Source organism: Daldinia caldariorum, assembly GCF_022478825.1.
Source record: "Daldinia caldariorum strain CBS 122874 unplaced genomic scaffold F4812scaffold_2, whole genome shotgun sequence".
NCBI lineage: Eukaryota > Fungi > Ascomycota > Sordariomycetes > Xylariales > Hypoxylaceae > Daldinia > Daldinia caldariorum.
In genome coordinates, this window is record NW_025953038.1 from 1,017,022 (window position 1) to 1,038,359 (window position 21,338).

At 46.7% G+C, this 21,338-nt stretch overlaps 2 protein-coding genes across 2 annotated transcripts; both read left to right on the top strand.

Moving 5' to 3' along the window:
* Positions 1-8,965: 8,965 nt before the first annotated feature.
* Positions 8,966-11,963, top strand: F4812DRAFT_172916 (uncharacterized protein). The gene is made up of 3 exons (XM_047929966.1): positions 8,966-9,609; positions 9,683-10,759; positions 10,860-11,963. Exons 1-3 carry the CDS (start codon positions 9,188-9,190, stop codon positions 11,311-11,313), a joined length of 1,953 nt encoding a protein of 650 aa, XP_047793614.1. The 5' UTR covers positions 8,966-9,187; the 3' UTR covers positions 11,314-11,963.
* Positions 11,964-13,175: 1,212 nt separating this feature from the next.
* F4812DRAFT_455413 (dual specificity protein phosphatase 12) lies at positions 13,176-14,384 on the top strand (the record flags this gene model as incomplete). The annotated part of the gene is made up of 2 exons (XM_047936818.1): positions 13,176-13,222; positions 13,319-14,384. 2 exons carry the CDS (start codon positions 13,176-13,178, stop codon positions 14,382-14,384), a joined length of 1,113 nt encoding a protein of 370 aa, XP_047793615.1.
* Positions 14,385-21,338: the final 6,954 nt, after the last annotated feature.

Consider the following 21,338-nt stretch of genomic DNA (forward strand, 5'->3'; position numbering starts at 1 on the left):
GAGCCAAATACCCGCAGGCATGTGAGGGGTGTAAGGAACTTGGGAACAGGCAAATATCGGCCACGGCTTAAAAGGGCTGACGTTCCTGTTTGCCGGAAAGGGAACGATGTAGTAAGTAAGGTACCTAAGGTACCTAAAGTACTAGAGAAGAGATTGGCAAGGTCAGTAATGACAAATGAGACTCGTATGTTGTCTCGGTGCATGTCGGTATTTAAGCCGAGATCCAATGGGCTGCCAGGCTGTTGTTGTCGCCGTTACTATCCCGCCTAGAAGGAAAGATATGACAACTACTAGTAGTTAGTTACTACCTTTACTACTACAACAACTACACTTAATATTGGGGGACATCGAGTAACAAGCAGGACGAAAATGTCTGGACGAAAAAGTGCATGGCATATGCAGCAGACGACGAATATTGTTGGTCTCTCTTTGGACACAGCCACACAGGCCTGCATATCACGCGGTAGGTAACTCGGTAATAAAATAGACCGGGACGTGCATATTGTCAGCAATAGGAATGAAGCATTGTGCTGAGTTGAAGGTGAGAGAGGTTTTTACCAACTACATAGGTAAAGAGGAAAACCAGCCCCGTCTTGTCTACAAGTTGGGTTATCCGCACGGCAGGCGGAGGACAAGGAAACAAGTACCTAGTAGGTAATCAGGCGCAGCCTTGTCGCCTCGTTTTATGGGTTAGCTGAGCTGAGCAAACCTCAACCCACGTAACAACGTGTAATTGTACGTACATTTCTATGCTGTCATTGGCGTACCTAAGGTTAGGTTTTTGTTTGGCCCCCAACATCAGGCGCTGCCCGAGTCCGGAGCGGGACGAGATTTCAAGCTCAATATGGATGCAGCCTTGTAAGGTTACTTGCAGGTCTCGGGCTGCATGACATGCACGCCAAGCTTATACACCTCACATACATATCTACACGCATACACACATGTATGTAGCGTGCGTACCTACCTCCTATGTGCGTTAGGTGACAGGTCAGGTCTAGGTAGCCGAACAGTCCAAGTACAAAATACATACATACATACCTCCTAATCTAGTATTTGGATATATTGCATATGCAGGATAGAGTGTTGTATGTTACGCGGGTACGTATGTGAATTTATGTAGGCACCTAACCCAATGTATGAGAAAGACGAAGGAGGAGGGGATAATAAAGGAGAGGGAGGGGTCAGGCAGGGGAAATTGTACCCGAGCAAGAGAACCATTTTGTGCACCTCGAGCTGCTGAGCTACTTGAGCTTATAACGCAGCCAATACGCAGCATGTCAAATACTTTTAGTTGCATTATCGTTGGGTCGTCCGACGGCGTTTCGTCGTAACACATAATATCGCGATGCTCGTTGAATTCGGAATGCCGAAATCGTTAATCAGCTCCTTTGAGCGATAGATCCCCAGCTGAAAAAAAAAAAAGGATAAGGGGAACTTTATTATTAATGCTGTGCTAGTAATCCCCGAGACTTCTCCTTAGCTCGGTAGGGTCAGCTAGGGCTGTTAGGTGATGAGAGTGGGCTGCTGCTACGCAACGCGTGATGATGGTTTAAGTTAGTTGACAATTTTGGGTTGCCCGCCGGACATGTCAAGCCCTAATAAGTCTAGAGAATCTTGACGCACTAACCCAGACATTGGCCGTCAGTCTAGACTCCTAGGTAGGTATAGGTGCAAAGCTATGTAATTGCTCACCGCAGGCTCGCCGTGACGGATTAGTGGTGGGGGGTGGTTTTTGGTGTATCTACATAGTAGCCTTAAAACCTCAAGATCTTTCTTGTTGATCCTTACATAAGGGGTAAGGTCCACCAAGCAGGGGTGAGGTTCACCTAGCTTGACCAAATTCTTGGTATGGTCCACGGGTACTAGGCGGACAAAATTCCGCAAAGTAGGGCTAACTCATATGCTAAACAGGTAGTTATACTATGGCGTCCCCATCCACTATGCGAGAGCGGACTCAATATCCGCAACTATGATGATGACCCTGGTTATCCGCTGTTTTCACTAGATTCATAGTGGACTGTCTGGATACCTGCCGACAACCTGATATATAATCTACTAATATACGTCGGCATGGCACTGATCATGGTGTGGGCTTAACCATCTTCAAGATCTTAAGACCCGGAAGATGATTTCTTTTTTCTTGAACGAACGAAACTGACACAAAATTAAGGGTATGACTTTGGTATAATGTAAAAAAGTAACTTTGCTGGAGTGCCTAGGTACCTAAGGTATAGAGGAACTTTTAAGATTATAATGAAGTTTCCAGCTCAACATAGTTTCCGTTAGCTTGAAACTATGACGAGTAAAAGCACTTGGTACGATATGTTGACAACCAACAACACGTGCGTTTAAAACATGTTGTTTGCTTATACGTGAATGAGCTTGTTCTCCTTTTTTTTTAAAAAAAAAGGAAAAAGGAACCTAAAAGAAGCGAGCATAATCGCAACGTATAAAGCATCGGGGTTAGAGTATTTCCAACATTACGGATCCGGTATTAATCTGACAGTTAAGCACATGTGGCTATGATGTATTAAATCCCGTTTGCGGGATCCGGCCACGCGGAGAGCATTGACCGGCGGCATGGTTTAGGCCGAATGTATCCCCTTTGGGGTGTAGATTGCCGTATTAGTGCAGCTATTCCTCCTTTTCCAGACCTTCCGAACCTTGCCCTATCTCCGAAAAGATATCATAAAAACCAACTCAAGTCAGGTTGGATACCAAGACAGGTACATAGTAGGGGGTAGAAACACCCCGGAGCTTTGTTGATAATCAAAGAGTAATTTTTTATAGGGGTTTGGATAACGTGAGAAAATATTACTAGCATTGGTAGTATTATCTAAGAGCCCCCAAGAGGTATCCGCTTCTCATCAATCGCCGAACATTTTGATGCCGTTGAGGTATAGGTGAGGGTTTCTCGGTCTGGATCGCACAAGGGGCGGAAGCTACCGGGCGACCGGAGGACCCAAATTCAACCAAACCGTGCTCGGCCAGTCTCCCAGATCTTGCATTACCAAAGTGGCAACGAGATCTTCGGCATTTTGACGTCTTAGCGCCTAAATTGCAGCCATTCGGCCCTACGTAAGAGCGCTCACGAATCATGTTTCAGTGTCGAACGACAAGTGCCGCTCAGGGCGAATCAAAGTCGCTGCACTGTGACGATGTGCCTGCGTCCGTCGTCGCGCGGCTCGCCTGTCGCCTGCCGACGTGGCACGCGCAACCTTGCAGAAGTTTAGATTCTTATATGCGCCTTACTACCATGCCCAAGTCCAAAGATGTAACTTTATGACATGGAGCTCTCTTGTCAAACCAGGCGAAAATTTTGAAAGAAACTCCAAGCATGTCAGAATACAGACCCGTCGTGAAACCGTCTAATCTCCCCGAATCGCGGACGTCGTTGCTAACTCGTATGTACAATATAATACGTGCGTACATATACTAGAGCTCTAGAACCTCGGCGAACATGAAATGAGATTGGATAGGGCGGAACGGGTTGTTCGGACACACCCCCACATAGTAAATGTTCTATCCAGATGAAGCACGACATGGTTTTCTGTGCTTAGGGTTTGGGTCTGTCCGTAGTGGGCTTCCCCGCGGTATTAACGCACTTACACCAAGGCAAGCAACCTCCCGATCCCCTTTTTTCCTTCGGTTAGACACCTAACCCTATGAGAATGAGGACACCGACTAAATGTGAGGAAGGGAGCCGAGCTAAACTGGGCCAGGGGGGGGGGCTATGTCGATTCCCATCAATGGATTTTCGTTGCCCTACCATAAGGGTAACACGGTTTCAGCAGCACATGAAGCCTTGTAGAGTACAGACGCTTTATCAACGTAGCCAGGCGAGACGCCACGTTGCGCAGCAGATCATCCGAGATCCATTTCCCTAGGCGATTTCGTGGCACATTCTAATATCATCACCACATTATCAAACCCCGGCCGTGAGGTGAAATGTTAACGATCAGGAAGGCCAGCCTTTGTTAGTGCCATTGTGTAGAGCGCATTATACGCTAAGTGGACACTTACACGAAGTACAGCTTCTAAAAGTACCTAAAATAATGGAACGAAGCTGAAAAAGTCGCCGGCTTATAACGTCTTACCTGTCTGTAATATGTGTACCGTCTTTCACTTGGAGGCGAATTTTATATTTGTATAACACTATATGCGATGAATTCGAAATCAAGATAGGCAATATCATCACTAAGAGGAGTACGTACTCTCGAAGGAGGGATTCCTGATTCAGCGCCACGCGTTGTGTTAGCTTGGCGTACAGGGCAATCATTAGACAAGTCATTAGATAGCTGAATATCTACCTAACCTAACCTTACCTTACCTTACCTACCTAAACATACCTAAGACAACCAGATCTAGCCACGATGGGGCACTATCATGTGCGCAATAGAGCAAGGTTTTAGCGATCGAGAATGCCCATAAAACTGAGACAAATAGGTTTGGCTTAAGTCTCAATTCCCGGTACGTCCGGAAACTAGTCCTGGGGCCTAGGCGGCTCTTTGAGGGAGACGTTGAAAGATCGTGAACGTAGGATTAGGATTAGGCCTCATACCAATTTTTTTTTAAAAAAAATACCTATCTTTAGTCTCTTGACTTCTATCCGTTCTTGACGTATGTATGTTTAAATATCCGGGTTTGTTTTGTTAATGGACAAGAAAAAAGAGGTGAAGGCCTGTGGGAATATACGAGGACGCATATTATCAAAACGGCTAAATGAAATTAGCTGACGGATTAACGTGACGCGGAGGCGGCGGCGGCGGCGCAACGAACTTAAGGGGGACAAAATTGCATGATATGCTCTCGAAGCGCAGGGCGCTGAAGACTTGCGAATGGATGGGGAATGGGACGGTCATGCAAAACTATTGCGTCGAGTAGAATAAACGAGCCAGTTAGAAGCTATTTCGTTGAGATATAACCTTGGCGACATTGATGTCCGAGCTGGAGGCGCTTAATTAATCAGTTTTTTAGAACTTTCAGGTGCTCTCGGGGCGCGTACAGTTCGATTGGGGTGATTGAATGGTGAGATGGCTATCAAAACATTCTGTCTACGAGTTGATAATCGCCTATTCTTAGTCCTTTCTTAGTCCATCCTACGCTTGAATACGCACATGTGTACTTACATGCAGCATGCTGTGCAGCAAGTGCTAGCAAAGGAGAGAATATGATGGGCTGGGCGGATATGTAGGTATATGAGCGGTGAGTAGATGACAAAGTAGCACATTCTCGGATTCTTTGATATCTTATGTACTCTCACGATATTCCCCCAAGAGTGGAAATTTGTTGGTATAGGAAATAAGCATCATAGATCAACTGATCTGTATGTATGTACGTATGTTATGCGCGATGATGTTCGTCCGCGCGGTAGCGAGGGGTGAAAAGGAGGGGGACATTCTATGGAAAACTAACCATTTCCGTCGAAGCAAGAGTCTGCGAAGCCAATCACAACATCCATCCCAAGGCTCTTTTTAGCTTGTCTCAGTTCTAATGATCCCAAAGGGCTCGTAGGGCTGAGAAGGGAACATTCGCAAAAGCTGGAAATCTACATGTAATACTATGTTAGGTTAGGTTAGGTACGTACGTAGGCTGGCTCAATTGTTCGGAAGTTCTAAAACTCCTGATCTCATGTCAGTCAAGAAAAAAAAATTATATCGAAAAGCCACAATCCCGTATTAGTCCATTTCCACCCAACGACGCAAGCTGACGGCAAATCGATCTTCCCATTCCCTTCGTTCCCCACTGCGTCGAAGTAAGAAAAATTCATGCGCGCCTCCTGCACATACCGTCTATCAACTCTGCAAGCTCTGCAAGCGTTCTGCGTACCAGTACTTTGATTTGCCAACTCGTATCACAGTAAGTCGATGTACTCCGGTGTTTGGAAAAAGACGCCTCTCATCAAGGCCGTTCGGAACTAGACCTTATGAAGTCCTGCGGTCTAGAATACTTGGCTTGTACAAGTCATATTCGTATAAGTGGTGCGCGCATACAAGTTATGTCTGGTGATATGAGTTCAACGTTCGATCTCGGCGAGGCTCTAGGTTGATGAGTAAGAGTTGCTTGCTGAACAATCAATACATGCTTCATCTTGTTGCGCTGCCCACAACGGGCATCGTCCATCTAGACGGTAAAAGTGGATTTCCACCAGCGTTACTGAGGCATCCCCTATTGCAGCGCTTGGTACGGTTTAATATTACAGCATCCATTCCGGTAATGAGAAGATGCGCTTTGTGTTGTCGTGACTAATTAGCATATAGGTTTTTGATTAGTGATAGCAATGTTGTCACTAGCCCCATTAGACTTCGGTCTGTCGTGGATATACGTTTACCTACCTACCTTAGGTAGGTACCTATATATGGCTTTATAAGGCTGAGCGTCCCCATCTCAAGTATCAACTTACCTGGTTAATGAGGCTCAATTTGGAGTTATGGCCGGCCCGTTACTATTTGCCGGCAGCAGTTTCACGTGGGACTATTCTGAATCCGTGCGAAATTGCCATGATCGGACCGAAGACCGCCTCCTGACAAGCCTTGGTATATCTAATTCGATATAGCTTACGACGTACGGAGGCCCGGGAGAAACCAAGTACGAAGCAAAAGAGGTATAGATGTAATTAAGGAAGTGAGGGTCGAGGTACTGAGTATATGCTATGCTATGCTCAGGTTATGGACTATGGTACGTAAAAAACGAATCGTTCGATGATCATCGCATTACTATGTACTATGATCTCCTCAACGACGAAACAGCTGTGCAAATCGAATGGAGAGTAGGTAGGCTTATTAGTACAATACCTCCCAAACCTAACCTATCTGCCTACCTCTCTACCAATAATATATACCCTACCTACTTTATACACCATGTACGATATATGCACACCTACTAAATCCGCCATAGGTAGTGTGGGCAGCTGGACAAGATTATCGGGGTAACTTTGTTTTTGACGCATCACCAGAGATGTGCAAGCAGCGTTTTTTTTTTTTTTTTGTTTAAATCTTGTTTAAATGGATGTCGGTTACGTAGGTAGTACTGCAAGGCGGGTGACATGAAGCGGGTACACCCACCTCCTCGCCTCTGAATTTGTAGGAGGTAACATACCTAAGATGTAGTTAGACGGCGCTCATGGATATTATGTATGTTAGGTACCTATTAGCTGGACACTTCCAATCTTTTAGGTATACTGCCCAATACGCATCAGATACTCGACATCATACGTAACAAGGCAAGAAAAATAACTGCTAGTCGATTACAACTATGATGAATTGTTTGTTTACTATGTAGATAGGTAGATAGGTAGGCACCTATGGTCCGTGATGTACGACGTGACAAAGTACACCCTTAAACCAACGTACATAACATGTTCAGGGTTACATTATGTACCTATCCTACTTCTTAGTAACGTATAAGTGTACCCCAATTCTCGAGATCCAGTCTTTCTTTAGGTAGTAGGAAAAGAAAAAAAATAATTGAACAGGCAGGCTGTAGCCTGTAAGTAGTGCAGCCCTGTGCCGGGCTGGGAGTTACATCAATCCCACCCACAGCATTTATGGGTATGCCAGGTAGGTACCTAGTACCTAGATACCTCCTACATGTACCTTTTACGATAGGTACCTAGGTACATTGTACTTCGTACTCCCATGTACATTAAGTACGACGAGAAGACGAGGGATTGTAGAGCATTTTTCGATACACGCCCTAACCCTGCCCCCCCCCCCCCCCACCCCACCCCACCCCTAGTACGTAGCCAGGCAGCCAGGTACCCAGGTACCCATTTCCCTTATTCCCGTCTTTTCAACACACCCCCCTGACGTTCCCTGGCCCAGCAGAGGACCCACCTGAAGTACTTTTGTATAACCTCAATTCCAAGGTACCTAGGTATCTAGGTACTGTGTACTTTAATAACCATGTAGCCCTAACCTTCCCTAACCTTCCTGGGTCCCGCTTCATGAACTACCCTGTATGTAAATAAGACGCTAAGAGACATCCCTGCAACTCTTCTTGAAGGGCTGAGAGTGGAATTGGGGATCCACAAGCAGACTAGGCAAGTACATACATACTAGTGGTGAAGTAGAGACTGTAGGGCTTTTTCCTACATAGTAATGTTGCGGGTTAGTCCTTTCTCGAATCTGGTTTTAATATGCACCTAAGTCGCCCCTCTTCACCTCCCCGTTGCCCTTTCAAAAGATGAGAGATAGAAAAGAGAGGAACAGGTTGTCGATGGATTCTTGCGAGTGTTAGGTCGAACTTCGAACAATTTTCTATTTCAATATCGCCACTCACCTTGTCGTACATATTCGGTCTCAGAGCAACATACGTCTTTCTCTTCGTCCAACCCCTATGCAGATGCAATTCTTATACTCGCCCCAAGTCTGCGTATAGCCATCATAAGGGAATATCATAGGGGAATACCAAAGAGAAAAGCAAGGGGGCTAAATTCGAAATTGGAACCATTGGTCGACATTGGTCGATATTGGGTCAACATTGGTCAACAAGCTGATCAACCAAACCAAAGCTCCTCCTACAAGATACCATTTACCTCGCCCAACTTTATTAGTATTCAGCTATATCCTCCATTCTTGTCATCCACCACCAAGGTTGTAGCTGAGCTGAGCTGAGCTTCCATGACAAGAACACAATAATCTCGACTTCGACCTCGACTACTTTCTATAGAGGCTTTTTTTAAACTTTTGTATTTGCTTCGGTTTCTTTCTCCATTGGGGCTCATCTCGCGGGGTGTTATCATCGTGTTTTTTATATCTTACATTTTTACTACTGTTATGACCCTTTACGTTTTTCTGCTATTTTAGAATACCCTCGCACGACCATTTGTTCTGAAGTACGAGTCTCCGACAACACACATTTCGCAACCTTCGCACGTATATCACATCGGCACTGCCGACTTCGAATATCGCCACCGCCATCTTTACGACATCCCGCTTCTTGATTTAGAACTGCGCCATCGTCCGTCTGCCTCCTGTGCACCGTCTTTGCCAGCTCCACAAGCACATCAGATGCTCTAGCCTGTCCTCCTTGGTCCGCTATTCGTTCGGCTCGGTAAATTAGGACACGGATTCCGCATAACTTCAGCTACTCACTGTTACTACTAAGCTGTGGCAACATCGTCATTGGCCTACGTCGAACGAGATCAGCTTTCGTTTGCTCGAGTATTTGGAAGGGGGAATATAGAATGGATATCCCGAGGTGCGCTCCAAGAGGGCCGGGAGGCTCGCCGCCGGCCATATACATCGAGGAGTCGAGCCACTTCGATCATCATTATGGAGGTCCGGGCCGGTCTCATATGCAATCGAGATTCCAAACTTCTCTAGCCTCTTCTACTCCTATGCCAATATCTAATAGGGTTCGTCTCGCTGAAGACGACGCACCGCCGCCGTTACCTCCTCCGAAATACTTGCCCGGGTTTGGACAGCCAGCACCTACTCGACACGACCGCATTCCTTCGATTGATTCCAATGCAAGCTGGGATAGTACAAAACAGGAATCAGAACACGATCGGCTTCCGTATGGTAGGCCTGACAGTGATCGTGGGATAGGACGACCTCATAGAGACGAAGGCTATCACAGTCTCAATTCGACCATCTCATCATTAGGGTAGGGATTGCCTGTTAAATTTAAAGCGATATGCCAGTCGAAATGAGACGCTAACTGCCAGGCTTGCCTTCAGATCCCAGGATTCTCTCCCTAAGAAACTCTTCATGTCTCACGATCAGTACCAATTTAACAGACCGAACAGCAACGACTACGACAGTTCGTTAATTAAAAAGTTAGATTCCAGACGAACATTCGACAACAGGACCCCGCCTCGACGGTCTGCTCTTAGTGCTTCTGTGTCGGGCTTGGCTGCGCAAGAACAACAACAGCAGCAACAGCAACGTCTGTATACCTCTCAAATAACACCTCTTTCTCTCCCTATCCGGCCGAGTAATACGTTGGTAATCGACTCCCCCGGTCGTTATACGGACACTCCCCCGCAGTCTGCACTCTCCCCGCGTGGGCCCTCGTTCTACGGGGCTTCGAGCAGTGAATACCGTTCGCCCATTGAACCTATGGATCTAGATCGATCGCCATTTGCGCGGACGAGAAGGAATAACAGTGGTTCGCTACCCGATGATGCAACGATATCCACACACAGCAGCTACGACAATGCAGATGATAATGACTTTCCGATGGAGGATAGGTCGCAGACTGAGGAGTACATGTTGCGATCAGAGCACCAGGCCATTGGGCAGAAGAGACGGGCTTCCTCACCGCCTGGAGATGACGTCCCGATGCAGGGCATGGCTGGCTTGTGCGACCCGTTACGACGTCGTGAGGGCGCATCCAGGGCATCTCCGACCCCGCGTCTCTCCGGCATCCCTCCCGCTTCTATTCCTTCCGTTCCATCCACCACGCGAAGTGGATCTTTTGCTTCAAATGCCTCACTTACGACTAACCTGTCAAGTCTTAATTCTTATACTACTGGGAGATCACCTGGCGGCTTGTCTAGTGGAGGGCTTTCGCCTGTTGACGTCATTTCAAATTCGCCTTATAGCATCTCGAATTCTCTCAGTCACTCGCCACGCTCTTCGCTTGCACGTATTCCCCATCAACGTAACATGAGCAGTGAAACCAGGCGCCTTGCATCACCCCGTAAGGTGAGCGAACTAGCTAAATCCGGTATTTCAAAAATACCTGGTGGTTACTTGATGTGCGAATGCTGTCCTAAAAAGCCGAAAAAATTTGAGACGGCAGAAGAATTAAGGTAAGTGGTTATTGAACCCCCCTATAATTGGATGATTATATATGTTACCTCTCATTTCTACGAATAGTTGGCTTATTATTTATTTTTTTATTTTTTTTAGCGCCCATCAGGCAGAGAAACAATACGAGTGTTCGTTTTGTGGAAACCGCTTCAAAAACAAGAACGAAGCTGAGCGCCATCAAAATAGCTTGCATGTAAGGCGACATAGTTGGTCATGTTCCGCGCTGCATAGTGTGCGATACCACCGCGCGTTTCACGAGAGCACCAATCGACCTGGTGAAGCAGATACATGTGGTTACTGCGGAGAAGAATTCGAGCGCCACGGTGGTGTTGGGCGTCCACGGCAGCCAACGGACCAGGATTGGGACGAACGACTGAAACACCTTCAAGAGGTGCATAAATTCCGCGAGTGCAACTCGAGTAAGAAATTCTACCGCGCAGATCATTTTCGACAGCATCTTAAGCATAGCCACGCGGGGACCAGTGGTAAATGGACTAATATGTTGGAAAATGCATGCATGCTCGATGAAGAGCCACCACAACCGTCAAGATGAGCCAATTGAACTGACCATCAGCGACGGGGTTGGGTAGCAATACTGCGCGGGGTTTTCGAGAGGGAAAAAAAAAAAAGAATCTACAAGCTGTGGATGCGAATTATTAGGGTTTCGTTGGTTGGGGGGGATTAATGTGTCCATCGACGCACAACAACCGACGTACAATTGGGCGGTGGGATGAAAGGGATCAGTCGAAAAAGCAGGAGTAATCAATCAATCGTGCGCGGTGCGCCTCGGAGTCTCACCTCATCTGGGAGCGGGCTGGTCTTCTTTGCCGATCTCCCGCCCGTTGGATGCATCCTCACGGAGATAAATTAAATGGTCGGTTGCGGCATGATTACCAAGTCGATGCCTTATACGACAGGCCTAAACCGGATGGTAAAAGTCTTGGCTCTAGCTACCAATGTTCTATATTCCATATTCAATATTCCAGCCGAGGCGAGTAGGCGCTACTAACGCGCATTGGGATATAGTAGGGTGGGATCCCACGTTGTCAATGGCTAATTTACGAAACGTAAATGCTCGCTGACGGCACCGTTCCATTCCAACGGGTATTTGTGGTTTAATAGAGCTTATAAGGAGGTGTGGTTCGTCAATCTCGATTTGAGCCTATCAACAGTTGAGTACCTCTTATAAGGTATTTATTATCAATAGGTAGCAATAAAATTCGGACAGAAATGAATTGACGATTGATTAGGTTAACCAAAAAGTATAGATGGTATATATTGTTTAACTTCATGATATATAATAATTATTTACCAACTTATTATACCTGATAATATAAATCTGTGGTTTGAAGAAGAATATAGTTGCATAAGTACTTAGGTAGTAAAGTAAGATTACCTAGGTACCTTAGGTTAGGTAAGTATGCATGTCATCCGAGTCCGAACGTGTAAGCTAAATGCGTAACAGGTGCTGACTGACATCCTAGGGCCTTACTAGTTGGGACGTTGTTAGTTGAGGCCATTCTCTGCTCGGTCCTTGCGAAGGGTTAGTTATCTCCTGCACAGGTAAAGAAAGGGTTGCGTCATTATGACTTTTCGGCTTTTCAATAATATTTCTTTCGTGGTAACTTGGGGTTATTTTTATTTTATTTTATTTATTTATCTTTTCGAAGGGGTTTTTTGGGGGGAGGGAGGGTGGTAGCAGGGCGGGGAAAGGAATGGTATAAGACTTTCTATCGCGGGATTCGTTTATAATCCTTGCGGGCATAAAAGAGAATATTCATGGTGGAGGTAGTATTTGACTAATATCACATATGTATGTCCCCAAAGTCCCATGTCAATTGGATGGGAATTTGGAATTCCCGAGTTGTATTATTAATAGCTTAACAACCTAGCAGCCCAGCCAACTAGCGTCGAAAAAACGGGCACTCAGCATGATCACATGATTCAGCCCTACCGGAAGGATAGGAAAAGTCTAAACCAAAGATTTTTAACGTTTTGCACAGCCGCTAGTGAACGCCACATGTAGAAGATACGAGTTACGTATATATGTATAATGTATATTAGGTACCTACCTTTGGAGGGCCGCATGGTCCCGTTTTTCTGCCCTCTTCACCCGCACAATCTACGGGCGGCACAAATACGGCATTCCCGCAGAAATCCATGTAAGACGGCTATCTGACTCAGGATAGTGACATAGTCGCAGATTTGAAAAGGCAAGAAAAAAATCTAATTAGGCATAGTTCGATTACTGGAAAGGTTACAAGTGATCCCTTTGTCATAACATATCCTATTATTTTCTAATTTTTTTTTTCCTCTTCTAATCTAGACCGGGTTGATCGCTGCTTTTGACATCAAATTCCTCCTCTATCATTCCAGGCACCGCCCAAAGAAATTGACGCTACAAATCAGGGCATTATGTTAACTTCTAGGGTATCCGGGCCCGACAATCTTCACGTTGGAGGGTAATCTCATACCCTTACTCTTCCCCACATCATATATATGGTCACTTATTGGCCTGAGAACTGAGAATATGAATATGAGCTGATCTAAGCATACAGGATTTGGGTTCTGAATATCGAGGGACACCGTAATCAGCTTTACGAACAGAATATCACCCATGTGCTCTCCGTTATCAAGTTCTCATTTGATAAATGGGGTGAGGAAGGAAAGCGCTTTAAGCATATGAGCATCGACATTGATGATGACGAGGACTCGGATCTACTGGTTCATCTCTCGTCCGCTGTACGCTTCATCCGCGACGGACTCCATCCGCCTGTCAGTGGTACCAACACAGATGTATCTGCAGAGTCCAAAGATGACAGTAAGACCCCAGGCGGAGTGTTCGTACACTGTGCGATGGGCATATCGCGTTCCGTAAGCTGTGTTATTGCCTATCTCCTTTACCAGTACCCTCACCGCTTCTGCGGCAAGCAATTTACTCCTTCAACTGCTTCGGCAGCCCAGCGGCGGCAAACCTCCAAGGAGGCCGTAGAGAGAGCTTTGGAGTGGGTTCGTCAGACTCGTGACCGCGCCGGCCCCAATGCTGGGTTTATGCGCCAGCTCGAACTATGGTGGGAGATGGGATGTCCGGCCGATGATGACAGTGCTGTGGAGCGTCACCCCATATATCAGAAATGGCTGTACGAGAGGATGTTGAAGGAATCTAGGGATGTACATCAAGCTCCAGAGGCCGAACGCATCCGGTTCGAGGATGAAGTGGATCTAGGGAGCGACGATAATGAAACCGGCGCAAACGAGAAAGGTGGTAAGGAGATCCGCTGTAAGAAGTGTAGGCGTATTCTCGTCACGCCGAAGTTCGTCGTATCCCACGGCCCTACTACTGGGCGACCGGAACCTTCAAATTGTGCCCATGTTTTCGTCGAGACGCTTTCCTGGATGCGACCAGCGCTAGAAGACGGTGCACTGGAGGGGCGTCTCTCTTGTCCTAACGCCAAGTGTGGCGCCACGGTTGGTCGTTTTGCCTGGCAAGGCTTGAAATGCAGCTGCAGCGAATGGGTTGTCCCGGCATTCTCGCTTAACCGGAGCCGCGTTGACGAGGTGGCTCCCCGAGGCGCAGGTGCGCCTGCGATCCGGCAGCCACCTGGACGAAACGGGAACTTATGACATGGTATACTTTAGCAAGAGCCTCATTGATGCTTGACATCCTTGTCTGCTACCGTAAGACTCGTACCCATATATCCGCCAAGTTGGCGGCCTATCGCATTGGATGAGACAACGATCACGTTGGTTTCTTATGCCCGTCGTCGGCCTTTTTAAAATTATTCAATAATAAGCACGAGCCAACACATGCTGACGCTCAACCTCACACCCCTTAACAAGTATCTTACCTAACCCGCCGCTAACAGTCTAAGGATTAATTTTTGAACAGTAGGCGGTTGCACCTCTTTCTCTGACACCTCATCTCCTCCATATACACCCCTCTTCATCGCTTATCGCGGAATGTACTTCGCGGAATGTACCTCGATCGGATATCACATGTATTGTAGGGTGTGTCGCTCACCAGGCCGTTTGCCTTTGAGACATAGGGTAAGATGTACGCCACTAGCCTTACCGAATATACACTTCGGGCATAGGGCTTACCCCTATCTCAACAGACCTGGGGTCGTAACCTTGCTTCCCCATGCTGGATTACGATCTTATTACCCGAAAGATTCCTAAACCAGCAATGTAAAGGCCCTGCGGCGTTTCTCAGTCAATTTGCGAAGCTTGCATTTCGAATTCTATCCCATCTCTCGTCAGCCAATCGAGTCGGGATTACCTAGTCCACGCCTCTACGAAGCTCTATTTGGCTCCGTGCGACCTCCCCGAGATGGATTATCCAGATTGAGACCGACAGCTTGTTTGCAACAGAACTGTCGGTGTGGATAGGTGGGATGCTTTCAATCACCGCCATACCTCGCAGCCGCCCTTTACAGTGACACTGCATTACAAGAGAAACTTGTGACGCGGGGGCGCTCATCCCACAAAGCCACCGGCTCTTCTTGCTTTGCATTCAACAATTAGGGCCTCCAAAAAACATACCTATTGTATATGGTAATTAGATCTTGGCGGGAAAATATACTGACGCCCAAGCAAAAAGGTTTCGGCGCAGTAAATTGGTATACGAAAACCACATGTCTAGTTCGTATTACATTGAAATGGCATATATCGAGTTAGACCATCGGCAATAGCCTTTATCGACAAGATGTGTCGCTCTTGAGCTATCCATAAATCGCTCTACCATGGAGCTCCCCACGATACAGATCACAATGGCTGGCAACAAGTAGGGTCAGCTCTGCTGACGGAGCCGACGACAGTTACGTTATTCAATCATGTCAATCGAGAAAAAGCTGTTACCGGAGATATTCCCAACAGGAATATTGAAGTTCCTAGCCGAATCGAACGCATCTTAATCACAATTTTATTTTCCCCCATATACCCGATCCTCTTATTGTTAAAAGCCGACTATAGTTTTTTTTTTTAACGCCATCGTAATCTCTTTTCTCCTTTATTCCCTCATATCTAGGTATATACCTACACAGCGATAGCTTCTTTTGATAGATAGAAAGACAAGAAAGATAGAAAGAAGCCCGTGCGCCGCGTATTTGATAAGGGAAACGTCAAGAAATCGTATTACGACCTTTTCCGGAGAAAGAAAAAACAAAAACCATGAGGAAGGAAGCGATACCAAATATCCCTGCTTGTTGGATCTACAGATACCCCACGGACCTTGCTTACCTGTAATTCATTCATGCAGGAACGGCGATAGGTGACAGGTCAGTGTTACGAACAAGGCGGCGGCTTGTGCCCCCGCGTCAACAACATACATACAGGTAGGCAGCGGTTCCCCGTTCACCGATCCGGCGGGTTGGTGAAAAGAAAAAATATGATAATTGACCGTGCCAATGGCGATGATGCCGCTATTTGCGTAAGGGGTAATGCAAGAGAATAATAATTGGAAACTTCGATCGCTTCGAACTTTGGGCAAGGTATGAGTGATAATAGCTAAGAGAAAAAAAAGGGGCTTTTCCATTTATTTTATTTTTTTCTCCTTCAGTTTATGGCATGGCGTTGAGCGGGCAATGCCCGCCGCGTACCCCAATCTTACGACGCTCGCGCAGCCGCACACAAAGCACGCGCAACCCCCTCCCATTCCTCGAAAAATGAAGCCCATAGATGACCCGAGTTGCGCTCCCGCTAAATACCAATATTAGGTACGTTAGCTACCTAGGTTAGGTAGGTACGCACATAGAGAGACCAGACGGAGGATCTATCTACATAAGGGTTTAGCGCGTGGCGTGGAATGACGCGCAGGTAGCAGTATGTAGGTATGTATGTATGTATGCGCGTATGATGTACGATGTATGTATTAGGGTAGATTAGGTATAGGTATGGACATGTAGTTTACATGCATGCTATATCCTACCGTAAGGGGTAGGTGAGGGTAGGTAAGGACGTCGTATGTTCTCTCTCATAAGATAGTGGTTCCTCCATGAAACATACCTAATATGGCGTAACGGAATGATTCCCTATATCATACACACTATTCTGCACGAGAAGGTCCCGGCGTACTATTGATAGCCCCTCCTCCTCCCATCTTCATTGTCGTCGCCTCGTCGTCATCAGGAACCGGCGAAAAATACATCCCGATTCGGCTAGACCGTATATTGGGTTCGAGAAGCCTCTTTCGAGCCGACGCGCCTCACGTGAACGATTTCTGGGGCTACGCGGTAGGTACAGAGCGCCGGCTTATGTTATTTGGGACCCGGGACCTTATTTTCCTCTCCGTGTGGAGTGTGTGGGATTCCCTCTCAGAGAATAAGCAAGGGAGGGGGGGGGTTATTAGTAGCAGCGGCGGCGGCAGCGGCGGCGGCAGCGGCAGCATGGATTTAGATGGATAGCACTGCTTGCTACCAATTACCTAACCTTGACTGACTACCTACCTAGTAGATAGGCGATTCCTTCGCCCCGGGGAGATTACTCCGACGCGGGCGGAAGTTCGAACCGGCCTGACTGGATTCCGGCCGCTGCAGTCAGCAATGAGAAAAAAAAAAAAGAGCACACGCGTATGGATTACCCGGCGAAGTGGCACGACAGGAAAAAAAAAAAGCCACATAGGCTGGGATGGGGTTATGCGATATGCGATAGGTATCATATATCGTATGGGTTCTATCGGCCACGTATACACGCATAGGTACCTAATATTGGGGGGAGTTTCCGGGTGGACGAGGAGAGGGGACGCGTGATGAGAAATGCATAGCTAGATGTTGAGAATCGGAAGGATTTGGTTTAGCTAGCCACCTACCTACCTAGGTACCTGATATGTATGTAGATGTTCATGGTGGAAGCAGTCAGACAGGAAAAAAAGAAATAGAAAAAAGCAAAGGTACAGGAATACCGTTTTAAGAGCTTGTGTTCCCGTGACGAACGCCCCGGAATCAGGATCGTCGAATGATCGGGTGTTGAAAGTTAATCCTTAGCACGATCTGTCGGCAATGAAGAGAGGAGGTATGTGCCTAGATTTGGGGGTTTGATGTATAAGGCATTTCATCCATCTGGCTTTTTACTCCAGATACGCCTTTGCTCATACCGTCTGTATGTATGTATTGTACATGAGAGTAGGTACCTATGCAGTATTAGCTATACCCCGGGTCACCAGCTGGTGGTTCACAATGGTTGGGGGTCACGTCAAGGTGATTACATCAGCAGCCGAGGGCCTAGTCCTCACTGCATTAGTTATAAGAGACCCAATATGATGGTTTGATAGGTACTACCTACCAGGTAGGTAATCGGTAAGATTGCCAATACTTCGCCCTTCATCGCTATCAAAACAACTTTTGCAAGTGGTTCTGCGGCGTACCGAATAGAAGTACACTACATAGGTCCGAGAGGCCACCGAGTTAGAATTAGACCGAGCCGGCCGAATCAGCAAGATGGATAGCCTCGTTATGTTCGGCCGTGTTTTTTTGGGGGGGGCGGGGGGGACGAGGAGGCTCTTCATGGTACAACTGAAGTGAGGGTCAAGGAATGTACCCTAAATAAATCAGCTTTGAACGGGCCGTTGCCGGCAGGATCTTCAAACGATCTGACTTTTTGGGGGCGTACAGGTTGGCCTTAAGTCCGAACTCACCAATAACGAAAATACCAGGTACCTAAGCTGTGTTATGTTTGGTACCTAGATACCCACCTGCTTAGCATGTAACGTGGAATCTCTGTGCTTCGTTCTCCCCGTCCTCTAAGTTAGTAGACATGCCGCACAGATGACACTGCAAGATCACGTTGCAGTACCTAGTAGAAGTAACAACATCTGCCGCTGTTCCAGGTTGTTCACATCACGGAGCAGGCGTCTTAGGCGTCTACATAACCTAAAGAGTAAAAATGAATTCGGCTGCTCCGAGTTATGGTAATGCTGTTTTGCATTGTTGTTGCTCTTCGTCCGTAAGGGCAAAAAAAGAGTCTTGGAGTAACTCCTATTGGCGGAACACACGATGTGAAGGATTGGCGATTGGGGGGGTTTTTTACTGTATTAGGTATCTGTGTACGTGACACTTCAGAATCCAAAATTGATAACAGCGACCTAACCTAACCAAACGCCATGTTTAAGGCTTAAAGTAGAAACATTACATAAACAATCTCCTTTCGACATTCACGGGATCTGGCTTACACGTAGGTAATAAAGTTGTGCTACCCAACCTCATCTTATCGCCGCTAGAGGTTACGCTGTTAGCAAAGGGAGCTAGGCGTTAAGACGCGATCATTCCCATTTCGTCGATAAATATAACCTCAAAACAGGAGAAAAAAACAAAGTTGTCATATGCTTGGAGCCGCGATAGACAGACATGCAGTGAGCAAGTGGGAAAAGTATCGTACCTAAGGTAAGATTTGCTAGACGGCGTGTGCTTAACACCCGACGTATTCATATGTTAGGTACCTACCTAGACCTAGGTACCTTAGGTAAGTTTATCGTACAGTCCAAAAGGTCAAAAAAGGTCTAATCTTAAACCATAGCCGATGGGTGGCTTTACTAACCCAGCCATTCCATTCTATTACGCCATAAGGCTTAAGGCGCCAGCCCTATGCAGCCCAGATTCGGCTCGGCGCAGTGGTAGAGCCAGCCCTTATCATAGAGAGGTACAATATGAAAAGCCCCGAGATAAGGTTGGTTACCTTTTATCTGGACATCCTAATTTATTCAATAGCCTTTCATAAGTACCTACCTGATACCAGGTACCTAAGGTAGAAAATACGACAGTCGGAATTCACCCACGTTAGGTATTTAGGTACCTATGTGTTGGTGCTTGAAATAACCGGCTCCATTTACTTACAGGAATAACAACGGAAGATGCCGATCGTTCGGACTCGGCTGCTGTGTAACCTTAACTAAGGTTGCGGATCCGTAAAGCGGAGACAATCCCGGGAGCTAACACCTGTTAAGCGAGCCTTTCGAGATACCCGTGCTGTAATAGCCTATCGATTCTGTAAGGATACCTAACCTAGGATTTGCAAAGTATTGTTACTTTCTCTAGCCATACCACCTGAAGCGTTGTTAGAATATACCTGTAGTTAGGCTAGGTTTTAGAAAACGTCAGCTTGCGAGGGTTAGATCTCGATTCTGTCCTCTGTCTAAAAGTTTGGCGGAATGATACTGATGGACTAACCTAGTATATTCAACTAGGTACGGGTAGGTAGGTAAACCGTCACATAATGTAAGCAGCTGAATTGGAGTCAAATATGTAGAAGATTAATGGCTTCTTACACGTCACATTAGCATCATCCCGTCTGCAAGCTCTGTCGCCATGCGAATTTAATCAATACATCCAAGCAATTCTGCACGATTCCCGTCTTGAGACTGGACCGTGTAAGAGCATTGGACAGCTCGTAATCAACAAGCGTAGCCAACTGCAGCTTTGAAGTATACGGCTTATACCTACTTGGTCAATCCCTGTCCACAGGGGGGTGTTAATAGCGATGGCATGGGCGAATCATTTGAACCGATTAGTATATGAAGGATCGGAGGGGGGTGTACTACCTTAATCTAGAATGTCAGCGCTAACATGCATCCACATGTAAGACGGCCCCGCGTAAGTGGACAAAGGGTGGTCCGGTTAGCCATGCCGAACCGGAAACGTTCGAACAGGCGAGCGTCCTCTTAACGTCGAAGCGAATAACTGAAATAGCCAAGAAGAGTAATATTGCCGTGCAGCAAGCCTGGGGTACATGTATTTTCATCGATCTGCGGTATCCGGCAATGGACTTTTGACGTACGTGTGTGATATACTATGCAGGACACTGGTCTTTTAGTGAGAAGTAACCTTACATTCGGGAGGCGGCTTATGTCAGAGCCGACGCTGTCATCGTAGTTGTAATCATAGTAGATGCTCACTTTAACCAGACGACGAGATCTAACGAGAGGTCCATGAGTGACTGATAAGACAACCAGTTGCGACAAAGAAAAGAATAAAACATAAGATGGGTATTGCCCAAGGCTACCTTTCCGGTTACACGAGACAGTCCGTGGCCGATCGCCGTGTTAGATCCGGGCATACACGACGTAGCATCCCCTAAAGATTGGTAACGGCCGAAGAATATCAAAGTGCCCCACCAATCCGTACTACCCATCGTAAGGCTGACGCAGAATTGTACTTTGATACCATTTGCTCGAGGAGAGCCCGAGCAAAGCCGAAGTACATCAGTTTGCGAGCCCGGGATCTTGCTGCACCTTGAATGTTACCTGTCCTGTAACCCCAAAGCGTTGAAAGCACCGCGAGTATGTCCAGTCAAGTTGCAGAAACACAATGAAACCAACCCCCCTCTCCCTTTACCGTCAAAAGCGAATATAAGTAGGCTATACGGTTGAGCTTTTCTCTAAAGAGTAATGCAATCCCCCGGATGCAAGTACAGCTAACGCATCTCTCGTGACCTTTCTGGAAATGTGACCGGTTGTACGAATGATGCATCTGTTCACCAAAACGCGGGAGATTCCCAGTAGATCGATCCACATTCGGGTATTAAAGTGTTACAACGTTTTGAATGCCTTATCGCTTAAATGGTATCATCAGACCAGGTGCTGTGTGTTGT